The following is a 26,327-nucleotide window of genomic DNA, read 5'->3' as shown; positions in this document are numbered from 1 at the left end:
TCGCTACGCTTTACTAATCAATCACTCCGAGCCCTGGGGCCCGGGGGGGACGAGGGGGGCTGAAGGGGATCGCTCCGTCTAACCGACTATCGATTATTACTCCAGACTGATCAATGCCTCTGAGTAATGCAGCATTAGGATTCAAACTGAGACACTTTCTCCAGAGTCTGGCTTTTTTTCCTTCTTACTTTTGGAAGGAAGGAAGGAAGGAAGAGAAAACTAGTTGAAGGAAGGAAAAAAGGAAGGAAGGTAGAAGGGAAGGAATAGAAACCTAGTTGAAGAAAGGAAGGAATAGAAAACTATTTGAAGAAAGGAAGGAAGAAAGGAATGAGGGAAGGAAGGAAGAGAAAACTAGTTAAAGGAAGGTTGGAAGGAAGGAATGAAGGAAGGAAGGAAGGAAGGTTGATAGGAAGGAAGGAAGGAAGAAAGGAAGGAAGGAAGAAAGGAAGGAAAACTAGTTAAAGGAAGGAAGGTTGGACAAAAGGAAGGACAGAAAAGAAAAATATTTAAAGGAAGGAATAGAAAACTTGTTGAAGGAAGAAAGGAAGGAAGGAAGGAAAAAGGAAGTAAGGAAAAGTAAACTAATTGACTAATTGAAGGAAGAAAGGAAGGAAAATGGAAGGAGAGAAAACTAGTTAAAGAAAGAAAGAAGGAAGGATAGAAGGAAGAAAAAATAGTTGAAGGAAGGAAGGAGAAACTAATCAAAATAAGGAAACAGTAAAGAAAGTTTTAGTTCAGTTAATGGAAGGAAGGAAGTGATAAGGAAAAAGAAAGAAAAATTGATTAAAGGAAGGAAGAAAGGACGAAGAGAGAAATATGTAAATAAATGTTAAAGAAGGAGGAATTAATTAAAGAAAGAAAGAAATTATGATAACTATTTAAAGGAAGGAATTAGGAAATGTAAAAAAAGAAAGAAAGAAAGAAAGAAAGAAAGAAAAAAAGAAAAGTGAAAGGAAGAGAAAAGTTTACAAAGGAAAGAAAGGAAGAAAGTAGTTAAAAGAATAAAGTAAAAAAGTAAAAAAGAAAGAAAGAAAGAAAGAAAGAAAGAAAGAAAGAAAGAAAAAGGAATGGAGACATTAAACATTAAAGCCACCTGCTTACACCTTGTACTGTGTGTGTGTGTGTGTGTGTGTGTGTGTGTGTGATCTGACTTTAAGATGTTAGCAGCAGTTGTATGCTAATGCCTCCATGAATTGGACTTGTTTATTCAGCATGTCCCACAGATGCTCATTTGAATCGAGATCCGTGGCGTTCGGAGGCTGAGGAACTCTTGGGGTCTGTTCAAGTAGGTGGTACATATCAAAATAACGTTCAGATGGGACCAAGGTTTACCAGAAGAACATCAACCAGAGCCTCTGCCAAATCACCTTCTCTCTATAGTGGTCCTGGTGCCATCTCTTTGACCAAAGAACCCATGATTCATCAGACCTTGTTCTTCTATTGCTTTTTGGTTCAGGCTCTTTGTGGGAGCTTTAGATGGTGGACAGGAGTCAGCATGGTTTCACATGCTAATGGTCCAATTAGTCATGAGTGGCCATGCCTTTGCCCCTAGTTGTACTTTCTAAGACCACTTTTGGTAGGTATTAACCACTGCATACCAGCAACACCCCCTAAAATGTTGTTCTAGAGAAGATCTAGACTTAAAAATATGGCATTTTGGACATCTTTGGATGGAAACCTGTTCCAGCACCAATCTTATGATCAGTCGTCCACAAACTTTTGACCAAAAAGGTATTTGGCATCTATTGATCTTTCAAACCCAGTTGTCTCCTGGATGTGCGGAAAATGAAGACGTTCAGCGGAAACTGTGTGGAGACAATCTAAGGGCATGTTGTCTCTGAGGGAATTTTAGCTTCGATGGTATTTATTTCTGAAAGTATCTCAGATGGAGTTTTAACACTGAGACATCATTGAGAGGATTTTTGAAGGTATTGCTCTATGTCTCTCGAGGTATTTCATCTGTAGCAGTATTTTGTATTTTTCTCATTTAGGGTATTTTATATCTAGTGGCATTTTGTTACTGACGGTATTTACTCTCTGAGGGTATTTTAGATCTAGTGATATTTTATTACTGTGCTATTTAATCTCTGAGGGTATTTTAGATCTAGTGGTATTTTGTCTCTGACGGTATTTAATCTCTGAGCATATTTTAGATCTAGTGATATTTTATTACTGTGGTATTTTTTCATTGTGTATTTTAGATCTAGTGGTATTTTGACACTGACGGTATTTAATCTCTGAGGGTATTTTAGATCTAGTGGTATTTTGTCACTGACGGTATTTAATCTCTGAGGGTATTTTAGATCTACTGATATTTTATTACTGTGGTATTTAATCTCTGAGGGTATTTTAGATCTAGTGGTATTTTAGATCTAGTGGTATTTTGTCACTGACGTATTTAATCTCTGAGGGTATTTTAGATCTACTGATATTTTATTACTGTGGTATTTAATCTCTGAGGGTATTTTAGATCTAGTGGTATTTTGACACTGGTATTTAATCTCTGAGGGTATTTTAGATCTAGTGGTATTTTGTCACTGACGGTATTTAATCTCTGAGGGTATTTTAGATCTAGTGATATTTTATTACTGTGTATTTAATCTCTGAGGGTATTTTAGATCTAGTGGTATTTTGTCACTGTATTTAATCTCTGAGCATATTTTAGATCTACTGATATTTTATTACTGTGGTATTTTTCATTGAGGGTATTTTAGATCTAGTGGTATTTTGTCACTGACGTATTTAATCTCTGAGGGTATTTTAGATCTAGTGGTATTTTGTCACTGACGGTATTTAATCTCTGAGGGTATTTTAGATCTACTGATATTTTATTACTGTGGTATTTAATCTCTGAGGGTATTTTAGATCTAGTGGTATTTTGTCACTGTGGTATTTAATCTCTGAGGGTATTTTAGATCTAGTGGTATTTTGTCACTGACGGTATTTAATCTCTGAGGGTATTTTAGATCTACTGATATTTTATTACTGTGGTATTTAATCTCTGAGGGTATTTTAGATCTAGTGGTATTTTGACACTGACGGTATTTAATCTCTGAGGGTATTTTAGATCTAGTGGTATTTTGTCACTGACGGTATTTAATCTCTGAGCATATTTTAGATCTAGTGGTATTTTGTCTCTGACGGTATTTAATCTCTGAGGGTATTTTAGATCTAGTGGTATTTTGTCACTGACGGTATTTAATCTCTGAGGGTATTTTAGATCTAGTGATATTTTATTACTGTGCTATTTAATCTCTGAGGGTATTTTAGATCTAGTGGTATTTTGTCACTGTATTTAATCTCTGAGCATATTTTAGATCTAGTGATATTTTATTACTGTGGTATTTTTTCATTGTGTATTTTAGATCTAGTGGTATTTTGACACTGACGGTATTTAATCTCTGAGGGTATTTTAGATCTAGTGGTATTTTGTCACTGACGGTATTTAATCTCTGAGGGTATTTTAGATCTACTGATATTTTATTACTGTGGTATTTAATCTCTGAGGGTATTTTAGATCTAGTGGTATTTTAGATCTAGTGGTATTTTGTCACTGACGTATTTAATCTCTGAGGGTATTTTAGATCTACTGATATTTTATTACTGTGGTATTTAATCTCTGAGGGTATTTTAGATCTAGTGGTATTTTGACACTGACGGTATTTAATCTCTGAGGGTATTTTAGATCTAGTGGTATTTTGTCACTGACGGTATTTAATCTCTGAGGGTATTTTAGATCTAGTGATATTTTATTACTGTGTATTTAATCTCTGAGGGTATTTTAGATCTAGTGGTATTTTGTCACTGTATTTAATCTCTGAGCATATTTTAGATCTACTGATATTTTATTACTGTGGTATTTAATCTCTGAGGGTATTTTAGATCTAGTGGTATTTTGTCACTGTGGTATTTAATCTCTGAGGGTATTTTAGATCTAGTGGTATTTTGTCACTGACGGTATTTAAGCTCTGAGGGTATTTTAGATCTACTGATATTTTATTACTGTGGTATTTAATCTCTGAGGGTATTTTAGATCTAGTGGTATTTTGTCACTGTGGTATTTAATCTCTGAGGGTATTTTAGATCTAGTGGTATTTTGTCACTGGTATTTAATCTCTGAGGGTATTTTAGATCTAGTGATATTTTATTACTGTGCTATTTAATCTCTGAGGGTATTTTAGATCTAGTGGTATTTTGTCTCTGACGGTATTTAATCTCTGAGCATATTTTAGATCTAGTGATATTTTATTACTGTGGTATTTTTTCATTGTGTATTTTAGATCTAGTGGTATTTTGACACTGTGGTATTTAACTCTGAGGGTATTTTAGATCTAGTGGTATTTTGTCACTGACGGTATTTAATCTCTGAGGGTATTTTAGATCTACTGATATTTTATTACTGTGGTATTTAATCTCTGAGGGTATTTTAGATCTAGTGGTATTTTGTCACTGTGGTATTTAATCTCTGAGGGTATTTTAGATCTAGTGGTATTTTGTCACTGACGGTATTTAATCTCTGAGGGTATTTTAGATCTACTGATATTTTATTACTGTGGTATTTAATCTCTGAGGGTATTTTAGATCTAGTGGTATTTTGTCACTGTATTTAATCTCTGAGGGTATTTTAGATCTAGTGGTATTTTGTCACTGTATTTAATCTCTGAGGGTATTTTAGATCTAGTGGTATTTTGACACTGACGGTATTTAATCTCTGAGGGTATTTTAGATCTAGTGGTATTTTGTCACTGACGGTATTTAATCTCTGAGGGTATTTTAGATCTACTGATATTTTATTACTGTGGTATTTAATCTCTGAGGGTATTTTAGATCTAGTGATATTTTATTACTGTGGTATTTTTTCATTGTGTATTTTAGATCAGTACTTAATCTCTAAGGGTATTTTATCGCTATGGTAATTAATCTATGAGCATATTTTAGCTCAGAGTGCTTTTTAACTCTGAGGGTACTTCATCTTTATCACTGAGGGTATTTCATGTCTGAGGGTATTTTATATGTAGTTGTATCTTTTATATCGAGGGGTATTTCAGCTCAGAGGGTATTTTCTTTTATCTGCTTTTTGTATTTTTTATGTCTGGAGGGTTTTTTTTTATCTCAGAGGGTATTTTATCACTATGGGTATTTTATATCTAGTTGTACTTTATCTCTGGGGGGTATTTAATTTATTATGGTATTTGATCAGAATAAGTCTTATTTCGAGTGGCATTTCAGCTCTGAGGGTATTTTTGTTTTGTTTTCAATCTCTGTTTTATTTCTAAGTGTATTTCTTTTCGAGGTATTTTATATCTGAGGGTATTATATCTCGGAAAGTATTTCATTTTTGGAGGCTATTTCATTTTTCTCTGCTCTCTCTCTCTCTCTCTCTCTCTCTCTCTCTCTCTTTTTACTATTTTTCTTGATGATTATATTCATGAGTATGAAGCCCAGATAGACAGCATTTAGGCTGAAAGCTGAATCCCGAATGAGACGCAGTCGAAGTTCATTTAAGTCCAGAAAGCAGGTGAGGGGTTAAAGGTAGAGAAATATTTTTTTAAAGAAATCCATACTGAAATCTCAAATCTTGATGAAATGTCAAGTGGCCATGACTGTGTATTCCTGGCACTCGTCCTGGTGTTCTGGCACAGACGGAATCTCGGTCCCTCCCACTGAGAGACTGTTAATTACAGAGGCTGCAGGATCGAGCAGATTGGAGGACGGGGCGAGAGATGAGACGCGACGGGACGCGACGGACGACAGAGTGGCTCGGGTTGAATCAGAGCCATGCTGGCGTGAGCACCGCTTTACCCCTCCTCGTATTTCCCAGCAGGATTCAGTCCAAGGTCATGTGATTCAGACACCGGTCTGGATGGGGCTTTTGATGGCATCTGTGGCTCAACATTCTGAAACAGGATTTTGGAGCGAGACAAGCTGCCTGATCACATTCCCCAGTCCTCCGAGTGCAAGGGACTCGGCTAAGGGGACAAAAAGTTACCAAATGCTCAGAGTGCACACTTCTCTCCACTTTCTCACACCGACAGCTGCCTTCTTCTTTCTTTCTGTCGTTTTTAATGAATGAAAAAAGATATAAGTGGCATTTAGATCTTCATTTTCAAACTCAGTTGCTGTTACAATAAATCCTCTGTATTTGCGTTGTAGCTTAGCTTTTCTCTCTTTCCTATTTAGCAGGTTTGCTGTAGCCTTCTTCTTCTTCTTCTTTCGGCTGCTCCCATTAGGGGTCGCCACAGCGGATCATCCGTCTCCACACCATCCTGTCCTCTACATCTGCCTCTTTCACACCAACTACCTGCATGTCTTCCCTCACCACATCCATGAACCTCCTCCTTGGCCTTCCTCTTTTCCTCCTACCTGGTGGCTCCATCTTCAGCATTCTTCTACCAATATAATTCATGTCCCTTCTCTGCACATGTCCAAACCATCTCCATCTCGCCTCCCTCACCTTGTCACCAAAACATCCTACATGTGCTGTCCCTCTAATAAACTCATTTCTAATCTTGTCCATCCTCGTCACTCCCAACGAAAACCTTAAAATCTTCAGCTCTGCTACCTCCAGCTCCACCTCCTGCCTTTTACTCAATGCCACTGTCTCTAATCCATACAACATCGCAGGTCTCACCACAGTCCTATAAACTTTCCCTTTCATTCTTGCAGATACCCTACTATTACAAATCACTCCTGTCACTCTTCTCCACCCACTCCACCCTACCTGCACTCTTTTCTTTACTTCTCTAACACACTCTCCATTACTTTGCACTGTTGACCCCAGGTACCTGAACTCCTCCACCTTCTCCACCTCTTCTCCCTGCAACCGCACCACTCCACTACCCTCCCTCTCATTCACACACATGTACTCTGTCTTACTCCTACTGACTTTCATTCCCCTTCTCTCCAGCGCATATCTCCACCTCTCTAGGCTCTTCTCAACCTGCTCTCTACTCTCACCACAAATCACAATATCAGGGTTTGCTGTAGCCTACATCACCAAAGTTCATCATTCAAGGTTCCCTGGTGGTCTAGTGGTTAGGATGCGGCGCTCTCACCGCTGTGGCCTGGGTTCCATCCCAGCCATTAGGGTTGCACAAGCCTTAGTGCCGGTCCCAAGCCCGGATAAATGGGGAGAGTTGCTTTAGGAAGTGCATCCAGCGTAAAAAAAAAAAAACGTGTCGAATCAAACATGCGGATGGTCCGCTGTGGCGACCTCTAACGGGAGAAGCCGAAAGAAATGTGTAAGTGAGAGCTGTAGCCTACATCACCATGGCAACCTGTTACTACACCTGTTACTGTCTCCTGCAGTGAACACGTTTTTTTTTCCTCTTTTAATCTAATTTGTATCCAATAGCAATCCTGTGACACCACTAACATCGTTCTCGCTAATTGCTAACAAACCACCTGCTAACTAGGTTCTACGTTGGAATGAAACACGGCCGAAATGCGTTCTGAAATGACGCGGGCGTTGGGAGATTGTAACATTTTATTTTGACGGCGCTGCTGTTCTACGCGAGCTGATTAGCGCTAATCGTGTGGCAGAAGTCACTCGCTCTGAGGCGGGAAAATCATTTTCACCTTTGCACTATTAACTTTATTTCTGCTGCAGTGATGTATTAAATTCAAGCACACACACACACACACACACACACACGCACCATGTAGGCATTCCGATGTTGCTACATGACTAATACGACTTCAACAAAGAAAGGTCATAAACCCTGGTGTGAAGAGTTGAGTGGTGTGAAAGGCTCAGAAATGCAGCTGGGATGAGAAAAAAAAGAGGATGAGGAGGAAAATAAGAAAGTGGAGGACTAGGACGATGAGGATAAGGAGGATAAGGATGAGGAAGATGAGGGTGGAGAGTATGAGGAAGAGGACGATAAAGATAAGAAGTTGAGGGAAGACAAGGATGGGGAGGATGAGAAAGATAAGGATGGGAAGGATGGGGAAGATGAGAAGGGGGAGGAAGACAACCATAAAGAGGATTAGAAGGATGAGGATAATGAGGATAAGGACAAGGATAGTGAGGAATGGTCAGGGTAAGGAAGATGAAGATGGGAGGATGAGGAAGATGAAGATAGAAAGGATACAAATGAGAAGGATGAGGAAGATGAGAATGGGAGAATGAGGATGGAAGTATAAGGAAGATGAGAATGGAAGGATGAGAAAGATGAGAATGGTAAGAATGGGAGGATGATGAAGACAAGGAAGAAGATAAGGATGGGGAGAATGAGGAAGATGAGGATGGGTAGGATGAGAAAGACGAGGAGGGGAGGAAGACAATGATAGAGAAAATGAGAAAGATGGGGATAATGAGGATAAGGACAAGGATAGTGAGGAATGGTCAGGGTGAGGAAGATGAAGATGGGAGGATAAGGAAGATGAAGATAGAAAGGATACAAATGAGAAGGATAAGGAAGATGAGAATAGGAGGATGAGGAAATTAAATGGAAATGAAGATGAGAATGGTTAGATGGGGAGACAAGGATGAAGATAAGACAAGATAAGATAAGACAAGCTGAGGATAAGGATAAGGGGGAGATGAGGATGAGGATAAGGAAAATGAGTACTTGAAAGATGAAGAAGACAGGGATGAGAAAGGTAAGTATAAGAAGTATAAGGATGTGGAAGATGAGCAATATGAGGAAGACAATGATGGGGAGGATGAAGAAGGTGAGAATGGTCAGGGGGAGGAAGATGGGAATGGTCAGGGTGAGGAAAATTAGGATAGGGGATGGGGAGGATGAGAAAGATGAGGATGGGAAGGAACAAGGAAAACAAGGAAGAAGATAAGGATAAGGGGGAGATGAGGACAAGGAAGATGTGGAGAAAAATTAGGAAGATGAGGACTTGGAAGATGAAGACAAGGATTCGAAAGATAAGGATAAGGATGAGGAAGATGAGGAGGACAAGGATGAGGAAGGAGGCTGTCGCCTAGGTCATGGGTGGCTCTCAGATTTAGCTTAACTGAGCAGCTTGACATCTTTCTTTCTTTTACATCTTTCATTTTTTTCCCCTTTACATCATTCCTTCCTTCCCACATCTTGAACATCTTTGTTCTCCACAACTTTTCTACCTCATGGAGTTGGACTTCGCGCCTCGGCTCTTCACCCTGCGCGACTCTTTGTCCATTAGCCGATCATTTGAAGTTTGCACTCTGTGGGCAGGTGACTAACAGCCACGGAGAATGAAACGAGGATTGTGGTGGTCTCAGAAGACCGCCTGTCCTCCTGTCCTCCCGTCCTCTCGTCCCTCTCTTCTGTAACGAGCAAAACAGAATCTGCATAATTGGCGCACGTCTGTGTGCACACAGCTGTCACTTCCTCCTCAGGTAATGAATCACTGCCTGCGTGTAAACAACAACCAGGGCGAGACGCGAGGATTTGGCAACCGCCGGCTCGGGGCCTTCGGAGCTTAATGAGTTTGAGAGTGATGAAGAGATCACACAGCAGCTAGCAATTAGCAAAAGCGAGGAGGACTTCACAGACGCCATGAGCCGCAGACTGTATCTTATCGCAGTTGTACTGTTACCACACACACACACACACACACACACACACACACACATACATTTACCCATGCTATAATCATATATGGAAATGTGGACATGTCCTGCCCAATATATAGAAATAAAGTGGGTCTAAAAATTATGGAGGGTATAAGAACCTGACACTATTGCTAGCTAATCCACTGACACGCTTAAACTTGAAAGGATTCTCTCAGATTAGATTAGATTAGATTAGATTAGATTAGATTAGATTAGATTTTAATGTTAAATTATGTTTCGGCACAAGGCAACAAAATTATTTTAGTGCGATCGGTTATTATAGTGCCATCTTGAGTATTACAGTGTGCAGTACAGTGAGGGGTGGAGGTTATGTGGTGCTACTGGGGTGCAAAGTTCAGCATGAAAACAGCTGCAGGGAAAAAGCTTAACCTACTTGTCTTGGTCCGGAGGCTCCTGTAGCGCCTCCTAGAGGGCGGGAGCTGAGAAAAGTCCTTTGTGGTGGTGTAAGCTTTCCTGAGACAGTGTTACCTGTAAATGTCAACATTCTTTAGGAGTGAAGTTGCGTTCGGAAGTTCTCACCACCCTCTGCAGCGCTCTCAGACTGTTATTAGATTAGATTTGATTAGATTTTACTTTGTCATTGTGCAAGGTACATATACAGAGCCAATGAAATGCAGCTGACATCTACCCAGAAGCGGCCTATTTACAATAAATAACAGTAGATGAATAGGGTATAAGGTCCATATATGCAGGGATTAGGCTGATTAATGTACAGAAAGTGCAGTAGCTAATAATATATGGTATATATAGTAATATACAGTGCAAATATTATGCATAGACAGACATGTCAGAAGATAATATACTTAATGACATGATATGGTTATGTACAAGTATGAATGTATGTATGATACAGTATATACAGTATAAATTAGATTAGTAATACAGCTGTTTAGGATGCTCTCAATGGTGCAACATTAGAGGTTCACCTGGATGTCTGAAGAAAGAAGATTCTTTTGTGATGCTGGTTAGCCAGATTAGATTTTGAGCCTGGAGCTGCTTTTCGTCCAGGAGCAGTCCTCGGAGATGTGGATCCCCAGGAATTTAAAGCTGGTGGCACGGTCTACCACTGCTCCATTGATATGGATGGTTGTGTGTGTTCCTGATTTCTATGATGAGCTCTTTGGTCTTCCAGGTGTTGAGCAGCAAGGTGCTGTCGGTCCACAATGCAGCCTTCTCCCGGTAGGCTGACTCATCATTGTCCTTGATGAGTCTAATCACCGTTGTGTCGACTGCAAACTTTATGATGATGTTGGAACCATATACAGGATTGCAGTCATATTTAAAAAGGGGGTAGATAAATGGACTCAGCACACAGCCTTGTGGTACTCCAGTACTAAGGATGAGGGTGGATCACCCACTCAGAGCACTTGGTATTGATGGGGGTGGGCGCTACTGGGCGGTAATCATTAAGGCACGTTGTGGTGGAGTGTTTTTGTTACTGGCACGATGGAAGTGATCTTAAAGCAGGTGAGGCACAATCGCTTAGGCTAGGGACAGGTCGAATAAATCCGTTAGGACTCCCACCGTCTCTTCAGCACATGCTCTGAGGATGCGTCCGGAAATGGTGTCAGGCCCTGCAGCTTTCCATGGATTGATCCTGCTCAGCGCCATGCTGACATCATTTGGGAAGAGTGAAAGAGCTGGCAGTCCACCGGGAGCTCGGCTTTGCTTGCTGACTCCTAGTTATCTCGTTCAAAGCGAGCATTTGATGAGCGTTTCGCTCATTAAGAAAGGAGATATCGGTGGATGAGGGAGAAGTTGATGACATTTTCATGAAAGTCAAGTAATGTTAGTAAACTAGTTAATTACAAGTAAATCTGGAAGGTGTTTTTTCAATAATTTTAAATACTTGCTGCTAATGTTCAGTTCAGATGTTAACAAACCTGACAGGATTTCTGACAGGAATTTGTAGCATTTGTAGTTTTTCTAACTGTTCCCAAGCAGCTATGTACTTAGCATCAGCTCACCTGACAGGACATATGTAATATCATATTTAATAAATGATAACCTTACTCTAAAAATAACGTCTTAGAATCTCACAAACACACACAAACACAAGAAGGAAAGCATATCCGGTGTCGCAATGATTTAATTAGAGTAAACGGAGGCCATTTTCTAAGGTCAAGGTCCTCTCCCTAGAACACACACCCAGACACACACTCTCTATTTTCATGCCATGCTCTAGCAATATGCTATTAGATACACCCATATCTCAGATACCTTCACTTTTAGAAGCCATGTTCTCAGTTTCAAATTCGACGGTCCACATGAAGTTCTCCTCTTTTAGGTTCTCCAACCTTAAAAATGTTTAATAGCGTCACCAATAGTGTTAGCTAGCTAGTTAAGTTAGTTAAACAAGATTCAAAACACCTTCTGCCTCGGGCTGATACTTGTCGCGATTGACACTATGGAACTTTTATTAACTTCTTTTCTTCTGACTTTATCAGCACATCTACGTTCTGGAAAGTTTCACCTTGAGTTTGCCCAATCATCAAAGTGGATATGCTGCTAATGGGATCCATCCAAATACACCAATTTTTGCAGCCATAAGATTATTATTGAAATATACATGGACAAAATGTATGTAGACACCTGACCTTCTTTTTGAACATCCTATTCCACAATTGCTGTTATAATAAGTTTCTGGGAAGATGTTTCACTAGATGTTGTGGAGATTTGTGCTCATTCACTGGCAGTGGATGTTAGTAAATAGCAGGAGATCTTCCAGTCCATCCCATGTGAGGCACATCTTAATGGAGGTGCACAGGGGTATTGTCATGCTGGATCTCGTAGTTCAAGTGAAGGCAAAATTTCATGCCAGCACATTGAAATATGTTCTGTTTAACATTTTGGTGAAAAAAACTGCATATGGCTGAAAAAGTCAGGTGTCCCAATACTTTTGTCAGTGTTGTGTAGATTACACAACGAATGCGAGAATGTTTCATCATCTGATCTGGTCTTACTTCTAATGCTTTATATGTACAGTATATATAAAACTTTATGGGTATTTTCCTTTTTTATTCACATGACACTTTATAAAAACTGTCCACCAACTTCATCAATGGAAATGAAACTTTTTCTTTTTCCATGGAGTCACTTTTTTTTGCACTTTATAGTTTTTTAATAAAGTATCAGACACATTAAGCCAACAAGGTTTTTTTTTTCTTCATCATCTTCTTCTTCCTCCCCCTCAGCGAGAGTTCGTAGACATATGAGAGAAGCCGCTATCAGAACGGAGAGAATAATTGGTCCGTGTGGAACTCAGATAGGAGGAATTTATTCAACAACAGACGTCCCCATATGCTGTAAAGCGGAATTAAAGACACGTTTCAACAGCCTCTCTGTACGAGGCCTGAGAACGGGGGGGGGGGAATAGTAGCGAGGACAGAGTTGTTATCTCGCTAGTATTTGGACAGAAGAGAAAGTATTAAAGTGAAAAGTGTACATTCGACTACACTTGATAATAAGTTTGAGTTGTTTTCCATGAGTTAATTGTAACGAGGACAACATTTCTGAGGTAAACTTCGACGGAATACCCCGGCCTTGTTTACTATAGCCCCTTTACAATGTCGATCCAACACTTAAAGGTTGTGTTTTAGCTCTTAAACCGCTCACACTAGCCCTTTTTTTTTTCTATTTGATGCTAAACTCAAATACAAAAGGTTTTTACTTGAACGATCCCTCTTGTAGCCAAGCTATGCAATGTTCAGTGTTTATGTTTATCATTGCAAAACCTACTTACACTATTGAACAAAGTTTGTGGTCACCAGAGCATAAGAACTTCACATATTTTGTGAACATCCTACTCTACATTGAGTCTCCATTTGCTTTTATAATGACCTCCATTCTTCTGGGAAGATGTTTCACTAGATTTTGTGCTAATTCAGGGACAGTGGTGTTAGTGAGGAGGTCTGGGGTGTTCCAATTCAGTTTTGCAAGGGTTGAAGTTCTATCACAGGAGATCTTCCAGTTCAACCCATGTAAAGCAGATCTTCATGGACCGGGCTTTGTGCACATTATCATGATGGAACATTTGTGCCTTCAGGTTTGTGATAACTTGTGAGGAACCACATATGGCGAGGAAAGTCAGGTCCCCCGATACCTTCGTCTATACTGTGTATGGTGTCGCTTGTTATCATAAAAACGTACTTATGCGAATTTAGGGATCGAGGTGTAAGTCCGGTGCAATCACATGACGAAGTTCTCGACACTTTCCTCATCCTCTCTGGAAATCTCAAATTTGACTGTTGATTTTGCCCCATGCTAGCTAGCTAATTCTTTCAGTTAGCACCTAGTTTCTGCTATATACATTTCCTAGTTGCCCCGGCAACAAGTGTTCATCTTCCTGTGATAAAATTTGATCGTTTCATATGAACGCTCCATTTCACTCAGTATACTCTCTCTTGTTAGGTAATCTTATCAAAAGATTTGTTTAATATTCACACACACACACACACACACACACACACACACACACACACACACACTCTCATCTGTCATGATCTCCAGTGATCATTAGCTCAGAACTGATTAGCTCTGTAGCGTGTCAGATTTCATATTAGTTTCGGATCAATGGGCTTTTGGATAAAGCCTCAGATTTATCACTCTGGAGGGCATGTTTTTTTTCTCCTACACTGCACCCTACGCCCTACGCCCTACACCCTACTCAGTGAGAAAGGCAATCCACTTACAAACCACTGTAGCTATTCTGATAACGTAATTTTTCTATTTTTGCTGGCTTATGTGTGTGTGTGTGTGTGTGTGTGTGTGTGTGTGTGTGTGTGTGTGATGGACAGAATCGATTGTGAATGCTGTAAATGGCGTGAACGAGTTTAGAAAGACGTTTCAACCCAGGGGGGAGAGGCAGTAAAGGCTGAAGCGTGATGAGTCATACCCAGTTACTATAACCAGATTCATGCTAATGCAGCGCTAATGTCGTTTTCCCGTCACGCTCCCAAGCTAGCTGTGCGGTGACAGCGCGTGTTGTTGTTGGTTTTTTTGGCTGCTTTCAAAAAGGGGCAAAAATAGTCGATGCTGTCAAAATGTACATAAACACTGTATAAATATGACACGCAAAGTTGACACGCTGGCAATTTGGAGCAAATCGCGGAGCAAAAACATCCCGAGACGGTCAAGAAGCCGTGGCGCTAATATCTGCTGATGGGAGAAAAACAAACGTTTTAGCGCGAAATAATGCCGTTCGCCAGAGTGGTTTTAAATAACGCGTGATAGGTCTCCATCACGTCGCTTCCCATCTGAAATCCTACTCTATCGATTCCTATTCTTCTTCCAACCCTGCAATTTGAATTAATTTTTTTCTTTCGCACACACACACACACACACACACTCTGGCCGTCTGCTACTGAACTGGCACTGGCCAGTAATGTTAAAATACACACACTAATAAAAAAAAAATGGCTCCGGCTGAGCAGTTAACACACACACACACACACACACACACACACACACACACACACACACACACACACACATGGCTGTGAGCGTCTGATTCATGACTCTGCAGTTTGACCAGATGTCGACCCTCCGTTCCCATCACACACATACTGGCCTGCTGTTAATCATGCTAACCGGGTGTGTGGTGTTTATAGAGACTCCACTACAGTACACTGTTGAGACTGTGAGTTTTACCAGCGCTCACACTTCCGTTAGACCAGACTGAATCCGTGCCCAAATCTGATTTCACTCAGATTATTCTGTGGTCTTTCTCTGCCTTTGTCACAGTTTATTTTTTAATTAAGAAAAGAACAATTTATCCAGAAACTTTTTCTTCAAACTGATAAATCTGTCCAAACTGTCATCACTTTCTATCCTCCATTAACTTTCATTGGCTTTTTGTCCTATCAAACACAAGACTTGTCCAGCCGCTTGAGAGACCCTCAGTATGAGGTGGTATCAAAAGGTTTCAAGATTAGCTCTGTTTATATGAATGTATTTATCTGTTTTTACACACTATCACCTTCGAAATACTCCCCTTGCACAGCAATACTGCAATCCCAGCATTCCTGCCACTTGTCCTGGAAGTCTTCTTTCCGAAGCGTGTTAAGCACCTCCTGCGGTTCACGCCTGATCTTTGCAACAATGTTAAAAAAAACGAGCTTCATCTTCAGGAAACGGGCAAAGTCCGCAGAAGCCAAATCTGGTAATTAGGGTGGGTGCGGAAATGAGATCATATGGATTGTTCTCCGACGATCATCATGCACAAGTAGCCAAATGGTTTAGACATTTTTGGGCTCGTTAAGGATTTTTCTGATCTCTCTTGCGGTGTTCTTCCGTTGCTGCATCACCGTATGTCAAACGTTGCTGCATCACCGTATGTCAAACGTAACATTCGCCATTAGTCTGGAAACCTTTTTGAGACCACCTCGCATTCCTGACACAACATGAAATTGTTTTGCTTCATTCCAGGAGAAAAGTTGTCATGGTGGGAATCCATATTCTGCTCAATACTTTTTTTTTCCGGTATCCCACAAGGATCAGTGTTTGGTCCTCTTCTTTTTTCTGATCTCTGCTGAGGTCATATCCTCGCTTGGGTCTTCATACCACTGTATGTCCTCCTTCAGACTCTGCACGGATCTCAGCTGATCCTAGATGGCAGCTCATCAGCAAAACTGAGCTTCTGTTAATCCCTGAAGTGCAGATCTTGTGATCTCTTTGGAGAACTCACAGAGCTCACCATCTGTCAGTGCATGCAACCTCGGGGTAACCATGGACTGCCGACGCTCTTTCTCTTTCTCACTACTAAACTGACTTGCTTTTACATGTTTTTCCTTTTGCTATTTTTGTCTTTGGTGGCTACTCATGTGCTCTTTCGGTCCCTTGTCATTTTCAGACTGGACTATTGGACGACTTCTGTCTCCACACAACGTTCAGCCTCTAAACTGATCCAGAATACTAGCTGTTTTTAGATGCCATTGCTAGGTTTTCTCCACTGGCTTCCTGTAGCTGCCCACGTCACATTTGAAACACTGATGTTAGCCAAAAATGGACCAGCACCCACCTGCCTTAAAGCATTAATCACACCCCATATTGCACCACACTCCCTTTAATTCTCTGGCACTGTTCAATGGGACACCCATGGTACAAGAAAATCTTGGAAGAATTATAATTTTGTGTGTTTTAATATTGGAGGATAAATCATTCCCTTATTTAGTGAACCAGTATTTACAAGTGTGTTTACTCATATGGCCAAATACATGTAAATATAAATGTATATTTTCCAATTGTTTCTCAGTATTGCATTGGATTTTGCCTGTGAGAGGCTTAGGGAGTGGATTAGGGGGTCAGTTTAGGGGGTAATGAATCGTTAATCGGAATTGATTAGAGGAAATTTTGGTAAGTTATTTGGGTTAACTTGGTGGGCAATTATGATTAGTAATGGATTTTGGGTTATTCTTTGGGTTTTATTATGGATTATTTTAGGATTTGATTGGGGTTAATTATGTTGGGGTTTGGGGGTTAATGTGGGTTGTAACTTGAGGTTAATTTCATAGTGCATTGGGGTTAATTTGGAAGTTGATTAGGGTTAATTTGGTGGTGGATTAGGGGTGAACTAGGTGTGTGATTGTGGGTTAATTTTATAGCTGATTGGGGTTAATTTGGAGGCTGATTAGTGGCAAATTTGTTGCATGTTGCATCCAGGATTAGAGGTTAACTTGCTGGGTGATTGGGGTTTATTTGTTGGTGGAAATATGTGGGTTATTTTACGTCTTAATTGGGGTAAATCTGGATATGGATAAGGGGTTAACTTAGTGTGCCATTGGGGGGTTAATTTCATAGTTTATTGGGGTTATTTCATAGTTGATGGGACTGACCAGGGCTAATTTGGTGTGATTGTGGGTCAATTTTGGGGCTGATTAGGGGCTAATTTGGTGGGTGATTGTTGTAAATTTGGTGGAGGATTATGGGTTATTTTAGGGTTTAAATTTAATAGTGGATTGAGATTGATTTTGGTCCTGTATTAGGGGAAAATATATCAAGCTACATTGTGGTTAAATTGGTTGTTGATTAGGAGTTACTGTGGATTAGAAAATAATTGTATACTGTTTGGGGTTACTTTTTTGGTGGATTAGGAGGTAATTTGGTGGTTGATTAAGAAGTAATTTGTTGGTGGAATTGGGGTATATCTGGTGGTGGATTGGGGCTATATTTGGAGGTTGATTAAACATTATTCGGAGGTGGATATAGAATTATGAGGATGTAGATTTGGGGTCACTTTAGTGGTGGCCTTGGGGTTTATTATTTGGTGGATTTAAGGTTAATTTGGCTGTCCGCTGGGGTTCATCTGGGGCTGGATCAGCAAACTGAATATTTAGATCGGTGTCTTGTGTGTCTGCTAGCGAGTCATGACAACTGACACGAGTGCATGTGACATGTAGGTAATAGCCTTTTCCCGCTCTCAATTAGCCCACACAGGGGCCTATTAATTACGTTACACACACACACACACACACACACACACACACACACACACACACACACACAGTGTTTGGTAATAGACATGTGATGTAGATTAATACAGCTCTTTTACCCATTAGAAGAACTCCACTGACACAGTGCATTCTGGGAAGGGGAAAAGAAACAGGAAGTGCTGAAATAGCGTGTGTAACTGAACTGATGTTGACAAAACGCTATTTCACCTCCACGCTAGCTTACTGCGATTCTTCTATAAATCATTTATATGCAAATCATATATAATTTACTCATGCTTAGATCATACACAGTGTGTGTGTGTGAACGTGTCTCTGAATACGGCTTGTGATATTCGTTATTCACTTTCGTTGTAAAGGTGTATGCGTGTGTAAAACAAAGCTTTTTGAATTTGCACAATGACTCACTGAGTTTGATTTCCCTCAATTCAAGTCTCCAAGCTTGATTGTTTGAGTTCCTCGAAATCAATGCCCTCCTTATTTTCTGCCTTTGATATTTGAATTCTAGGCTTCCAGGCGCCGTGGTCTGATTTCGAAATAACGACTGCCGGACCTCAAGTTTAAATCTTCCCGTTTTCAGTCTGTGAAGCCGATTAGAATTTATTGGGTTATTTTAGGTTGTAAATAGGGTTAATTTGGTGGGGTATTAGGAGTTAACTTGATGTATGGGTATTTCATTGTGTATTGGGTGTTAATTTGGGATCTGATTAGCAACTAATTCAATTATTGTTTGGGGTCAAATCGGTGTCTCATTAGGGGTTATTTTATGGTTTGATTGGGGTTAACTTGGTGTTGTTTTATGGGTTATTTTAGGGCTTGATTGAGGTAAATTTGATGGTGTATTGGGGTTATTTTAGGGTTAATTTTAAACTGGATTGGAGGCTAATTTGGTGGGCTGATTATGGGCTAATTTGGTGGGTGATTGGGGTAATTTGGTGGTGCATTAGGGGTTATTTCAGGGTTTAATCAGGGTGAATTCGGTGGGTCAATTTCTTGATGGATTAGGGGTTAATTTTGTGGTTGATAGGATAATTTGATGTTTATTTGGTAAGTTGTTTCTTAAACTTGGTTGGTTAGGGGTTAATATGGTAATAGATAAGGAAATTATTTTATAGTGGATTATATGGTTAATTTGGTGGTTGATAGGGGTATATTTGGTGGTGAATTGGGGTAATTTGTTGGTTATTTGGATTTCTTCTGGTGGAGAATTGGGGTAATTTGGTGGTGAATTGGAGTTAATTTGGTGGTGAACTGGGGTGAATTTAATCGTTGATTGGTGTTAATTGGTGGTGAATTGGAGTTAATTTGGTGGTGAATTGGGGTTAATTTGATGGTGAATTGGAGTTAATTTGGTGGTGAATTGGGTTAATTTGGTGGTTATTTGTAGTTAATTTGGTGGTGAATTGGGTTTAATTTGGTGGTTGTTTGGGGTTAATTTGGTGTTGTATTCGGGGTATATATAGGGGTCTATTGGGGGATATTTGGATTATTTGAAAATGATATAGAATTGATGTGTAGGTAAATTTCAGGTTACTTTTCCAAATTAAATTTTTCGAATTCGCATCGCCTTTGATTGAATTTAATGAGTTGAATATTCCAGGTTTGATTATGCAATTTTGATTCCTTGAAGTGCATGTGTGTGTGTGTGTGTGTGTGTGTGTGTGTGTGTGTGTGTGTGTGTGTAAGTATGCGCAATTTAGACACATTAGCTGTGTTGTGTTTTGTAGTTTATGTTTGATCTGTTCTCACAATGCTGAGGATTTGGGGGGCAACAAGGCATGATCTGATGAGCCGCCTGTGGGATGTGTGTGTGTGTGTGTGTGTGTGTGTGTGTGTGTGTGTGTGTGTATGACAATTGGTGTATGTGTATGGTGTTTCAGACAAGCGATTAGTGTGAAGCAACATAATAAGGCGGAGATGCTGCTGGTGAAGAGAAACTCATCGGTCTGTCACACACACAAGCATAAATGTGACGAGTTCGAAACGCAATAGTATGCTCAGTGAAGTGTTTAAGGAACTGTGTGTGTGTGTGTGTGTGCGTGTGTGTGTGTGTGTGTGTGTGTGTGTGTGTGTGTAATTAGCTGAGGGGGAAATTGTGTCACCGTTGTGTGTAATGAGAGCGTTCTCTCACAGCAGCTTCTGTTGATTAATCCCTTCTTTTTTTTTCACTTCCTGTTCGCTGTATTTTCCTTCCTAAACATATGAAAGGATATGAATATGAATGAAGATGTAATAAAACGATCATTTAAAAAAAAAAAGAAAGAAAACTAAAAAAACAGGCTCGTAATCAGTCTCGTCTTCGCACGCGGGATCACCGTTTTGTTTACAGCACGCCGCCGGATCGTTAATAACGGTTTTAATTAAAGCCCTATACAGTGTATCGTCTTTCACACACACAAGCAGCTCAGTGTGTTTTACAGCCTCTTTGAGTCCTGCAATGAACAGCTGGACTGATGTGGACCTGTCAAGTCCAACCATGATTGATTCATTACTCCCTCTAGTTATGCTAGTTTTGATGTATTACAGTTTTGCTGTTATTTATATTTTTTTTTCTGAGACTCATTTGGTTCAAGGGTTTTAGTTTCAATTAAAGTTCAAGTTTTTAATGAGCTCCGAGTCCTCAGTTTCCGGGGGTCGGATTCCCCGAATTCGAAACTTCCAGTATAGTTTTCTTAGTTCTGATAACCTGAGTGTTTTGTGAATGTTGATACCTTGGCTGTGGGTTTCATTTTTTTTTTTTTTGACTTTTTTGAGTTAAATTTTCTGAGTCTGGTTCATTGAGTTCACTTTTTCTGACTCTGATTCATTGCACTTAATTGCTTGACCAGTTTCCTGAGTTTAGATTTTTTCTGAACCTTGAGTTTTTTTGTGTCTGGTTCCATGAGTTCAATTTTCTGGGTCTGGTTTCTTGAATTTGATTGCTTGACTGCAGTCTTTAGAGTTTTAACTATTTGGCTTAGATTTTTGAGTTTTGGCCGCTTGACATCTTTTTTCTGTCTGGTCTGCTTGAATTAGTTTTTTCTTAGTTCAGTTTTCCAAATTTTAATTCTCTGAATTTGATTAGCTGAGTTCAGTTTTCTGAGTATGATTTGTTGAGTTCAGTTTCAGTTTTTTTTATCTGATTCCCTTAATTCCTTGGACGTGAGGTAGCTTTATCTAAATCTACTTAACTGAGTTCAATTTCATGAGTTTGATTCCCTGAATTTGATTACTTGGGTTTAGTCTGATCCTTGAGTTTGTTGTCCACCTTGAATCTGCCTTTCAGATTTTTATGTCCTCTAATTTATTGAACAGCATTGATTCTTTATGTTCAATTCCCAGACGTTGTACCTCCCAGCATTTCGTTTCAGACGTGTGATGTTGCTTCTCTTTGCCTTGCAGAGTTCTTCCTGGAGTTGCTGGACAACTCGGAGAAGTCTCTGAACCACATGTTTGTCCGCACCTACGGCAACCTGTTTATACAGAACTCGGAGATCTTCGAGGACCTGTTCTCTGAGCTACGGCGCTACTACACGGGAGGCAATGTGAACCTGGAGGAGATGCTGGGTGACTTCTGGGCCAAGCTTCTGGAGAAGATGTTGCAGCTGTTGAACTCGCAGTTTTCTTTCACAGACGAGTATTTCGAATGTGTGAGCAAGTACACGGACCAGCTGAAGCCGTTCGGGGACACACCGCACAAACTAAAGGTCCAGATCACACGTGCCCTCGCCGCCGCACGCACCTTCGTCCAGGGGCTCATGGTGGGACGTGAGGTAGCCAATCGTGTAGCTAAGGTAAGGCTGAAATTTCTGCAGCTCTGATAAAGCCCTAGACAAATGACCAGACAGGCAAAAATGCAGACAGACACGATCTCTTGGCTCTATCTCATTCTCTGAATCCGGTGTGTTTTAACGGTGTGTGTATATGTGTGATGGAGGGATGTTTTCAGGTTCCTCTGTACTTCCTGTTTCCTGAATGGAGCAGAGAGTAGGGGTGAGGGCACGGGGATTTAATCAGGTTGCTGTTTATCAGGCTGACCTTTATCGTAGTGTTTATTAGTGGAGCGACGGATGGCGGAGATGGATCAGAGCTGCACTTTATCACAAAGCGCACACACGCACACTCACACGATAAATCACAATATCGGAGAAAACGCACACACATCCACTACAGTCAGTATGTGTTCAAGTCTGTCTATGAGTAATACCTTTAACATATGATGAAATGCTCTAATAACGATTTGGGACACAGCCGGTGATCATGCATGTATAACAAGTCCCATTTCGGTTTCTGCAAGAGTGCCGACTTGTTCTTGTAAGCTATTCAGTGCATTGAGCGGTTTGGGGTTGTGGGCTGTGCCACTGTGCTGTGTTGATATGTGTGTGTATGTGTAGTGTTTGCTGTCTCCCAAACCACATAATAGTTTGCTAGATAAAAGATCCAGATGGTACATTTCCTGTAATACATTCCTAATGTAGCGTGTAATATATATATATATATATATATATATATATATATATATATATATATATATATATATATATATATATATAACATTATGACCACAACTTCTTCAGCAGTTTGAGCTACAGGAGCTCGTCTATCGGATCGGACCACATGGACCAGCCTTCGCTCCTCACATGCATCAACGATCCTGTCGCCGGTTCATCACTGTTCCGTCCCTGGACCACTTTTGATAGATTCTGACCACTGTAGACCAGGAACATCCCAGAAGAGCTGCAGTTTTGGAGATGCTCTGACCCAGACGTCTAGACGTCACTATTTGTCAAAATATATAAATAACATTTCACGTATAGTGTTCTACAGAATGAAAGGGAAAGTTTATAGCACTGTGGTGAGACCTGAGATGTTGTATGGTTTAGAGACAGTGGCATTGAGTAAAAGAAAGAAGGTGGAGCTGGAGGTAGCAGAGCTGAAGATGTTGAGATGTTCGTTGGGAGTGACGAGGATAAACAAAATGAGTTTATTAGAGGGACAGTGCATGTAGGACATTTTGGAGACACAAGGTGAGGGAGGCGAGATTGAGATGGTTTGGACATGTGCGAAGGAGGGACATGGGGTATATTGGTAGGAGAATGCTGAGGATGGAGCCGCAAGGATGGAGGAACAGAGGAAGACCAAGGAGAAGGTTCATGGATGTGGTGAGGGAAGACATGCAGGTAGTTGGTGTGAAGGAGGCAGATGTAGAGGACAGGGTGGTATGGAGACGGATGATCCCCTGTGGCGACCCCTAATGGGAACAGCCGAAAGAAGAAGTTCTACAGTGGAGGAGCCCTTTTTTTTTTACCTGTACAGTACAGTAAAATAAGCGTTAGGGGCACTTAGTTTATGGCATTTTCAATGTGAATTAACAGGAATTAGTGGGAATAAAATTGGAATTTACAAAATTGCAGGTACTTAAATGTAGCTTAACAACCGGAATTTAACGCAAATTCATTTGAATTTTATCAATCGCACACCCCTTACATGCACTATGCATTTCTTCATACCGTAACACACATCGTTTCTGAATCCTGCACACAATAATATAAACAAAAGGTCCATCCATACTTTCTTGTGCTGTGTCTTTATGCAACAAAATAAGACTAAACATTTTATAAAATTTTATAAAATTTTATAAATTTTAAAAATCTCATTTGTTAAAATCTGTATGTTTTCATGCATGTCAGCTTATGACCAAAAAACTGTTTATATTTATGTTTGTATATGATGCAGTTTCTATACAATTTCTTTTGTATTAATTCCCAGAAATTTCCCTCTAAATTCCAATAAATTCCTGGTAAGTTTCCAACTTTCCAAATTCCCCAGATGAAGTTCCTATGAAACTTCGCAACCCTGGAGTTCACTTCATATAAATGATGTTCCGAAGTGTGTGTTCCAGTCTCTCTATGGCTGTGTCCTAAATCGCACCAATATTGTTTAAAAGGATATGAAATATAACAGTTTAAGTTTGCTATGTCCTACTAAAGACAATGTCTTGGTTAGACATAAGAGCCAGGTTTGGGCGTGGCCCATGACTGTGCGATGTTAAGAAAGCGTGTGTCGCAGTCTCTCCACCGGCTCCGTCCTAAAAACCAGACTTGAATTTGGAGATCCACTAAATTGCAAAGACGCATGCAATTTACGGTCGCACAAATCTAGGAAAAGCCAAAGTTGCCATGGCAACTGGACACTGCCTGTGGCTGTGTCCTCGAATTGCTACTTATGTGCTGTGACTATTATTTGTGTTTTGAAGCTATTGCGACATCCCGTGTAGTGCTGCAACGGCGGTTCGGGATGCGACCCAGGACTTTGTGCATGTGATTGGCTGGTGCTCTTTTGATGGAGCCAAAAAGAAGCAAAACAAAAACAAACACATTTGGTGACTCTTCAGAAGTCAGGAAGTGATTAACGCTCGTATCGTGGAGCGGCGACGTAAACGCGCGACTAAAAAGTGACAGCAGCGGAGTGAGGAGACACGCGACCCGGTGCTGAATGAGCCGAACACAACGGAGCGCATGGACACACAGTAAAGGCAGATGTCTTTTATCTGTCTCTTTGGAAAGTGTGGATAATGGCCATTAAGAGAAGTGTCCTTGAGGAGTGGCGTTTATTAGAACGATGCCGAGAGAAAGAGAATAAAAGGGGGAGTGAGAGAACGAGAGAGAGAGAGAGAGAGAGAGAGAGAGAGAAAGAGCGATCGAGAAAGAGCGAAGTAATTGCTTTCATGTCCTTTCCAAAATGTGTTTTGAACGTTTGTGTATGTGTGTGTGTGTGTGTGTGTGTGTGTGTGTGTGTGTGTGTGTGTGAGATAGAGGTAGTCTGTCTACCTGATAAACTGCTTAATAATGTCTATGCGATATTTAAACTCTGTAGTTCACCCATCCATGGTCGCACACACACACACACACACACACACACATAGATATAGGAATATAAATCTTCAGCTTTAGTGTTTAAGGCCATGTGCTATTGTCCAGAAGGTGATTGCAAATTGCAGCAGAGCCCCTTCCTGTGTAATACTAGAGTCTGAGATGAGGCAGTGCTGCTGACTCACTGCAGCATGTTATTACGATTACGAAATAAAAAAATTATGAAACGCTAAAAAGTGTCTACATGCAACTAACCTGAACACCTAAACCATGTGTTCCAATGGTTCTGTTTTCAGAATCCTAGAAATATAGAATCACTGAATCTATAAAAATTTGAAAGCATAAGGGCCCTAGGAAAAAGGGACCCTTGGGAATACAAGGTGAAGGTGTAGAAGCCCAAAATGAGAGGAATCTGGGACTATAGGGCCCTGCAAAATCATTGAACCCATAAATGTGTTAGATTCTGGGAGTGTAGCCAAGGATCATTGGGACCTGAGGATAAGGAGCCTTGGGAATGTGGTTTCATGAAAATATAAAGCCCTAGCAGCAGACAACCATGGGAATATTGAGCTTTGGGAATAGATCACCTATGGAACATAAGGGTTTTGAAAAATAAAGCCTTGGGAATCTTGGGAGCAAAGCACCTGGGCAACATAAGGTCTTAAGAATGCAAGGCAAAAGCATAGCAGCCTTGGAATATACAATCAAAGGAACAAGGATCCTTGAAATGATAGAGATCTGAGAATATGAGAAACTCCAAAACAATTAAACCCAGCATTGTATTTAATTTTGGGTGTATTGTACTAGGACCTGAGGATAAGGAGCCATGGGAATATGTTTCTCTGGGAATATAAAGCCCTAGCAACATAAGGTCCTGGGAACAGAGTTTCAGGGGATTTTGAGTTCAGTATATATTGTTTTACTTGAAAAACAGATCTCAGAGAATGTATAACCTTGGAAACATAGAGCCTTGAGAGTATTGGTGCCCTGGAAATACAGGAACTGGGAAACATAAGGTCCTAAACAAATCTTTGATATATAGAAGACAAACCATCCCAGGATTTTAGAACTCTATGAAGAAGGCTATTTATTATTGATGGACTCTTGGACCAGGCAATTGTAGAAATACAGTAATACCTCAGTACTCCTCGGTAATTCGCTCCATACTCGTGACAAGTGCTGAAACTGACGAGTACCAAACAAATAGGTGGTTTTAACCACTTCAGGACCGATGATTACGGTTTAAATACACAGGAATTACAAAAGAGAATGCTATGGCACTGTTCCTGAGCTAACTATTGACTCTTCATGCATCTGTTTTACCGCAAGACTGACACGCTCACAAGTTTCTTCTCTAATGAGGTATTACTGTATTGGTCATTGGGAACCAAAAACTATGGGAACAAAAGAGTTTAAAAGCAAATGGTCCTGGAAATAATTCTAGTGTGTATTTAGAAA

General features: G+C 40.3%; 1 protein-coding gene across 2 annotated transcripts in view; it reads left to right on the top strand.

Moving 5' to 3' along the window:
- gpc6a (glypican 6a) overlaps positions 1–26,327 on the top strand; it is a 155,976-nt gene that overhangs the window by 68,008 nt on the left and 61,641 nt on the right. For both annotated transcript variants that reach the window (XM_046837834.1, XM_046837832.1), the window contains exon 3: positions 21,400–21,791. In XM_046837834.1, coding sequence (XP_046693790.1) covers positions 21,400–21,791 — 392 coding nt within the window. The remainder of the gene's footprint in view (positions 1–21,399; positions 21,792–26,327) is intronic.

Source organism: Silurus meridionalis, chromosome 24, assembly GCF_014805685.1.
Source record: "Silurus meridionalis isolate SWU-2019-XX chromosome 24, ASM1480568v1, whole genome shotgun sequence".
NCBI lineage: Eukaryota > Metazoa > Chordata > Actinopteri > Siluriformes > Siluridae > Silurus > Silurus meridionalis.
This window is presented reverse-complemented; position numbering and strand designations above follow the sequence as displayed.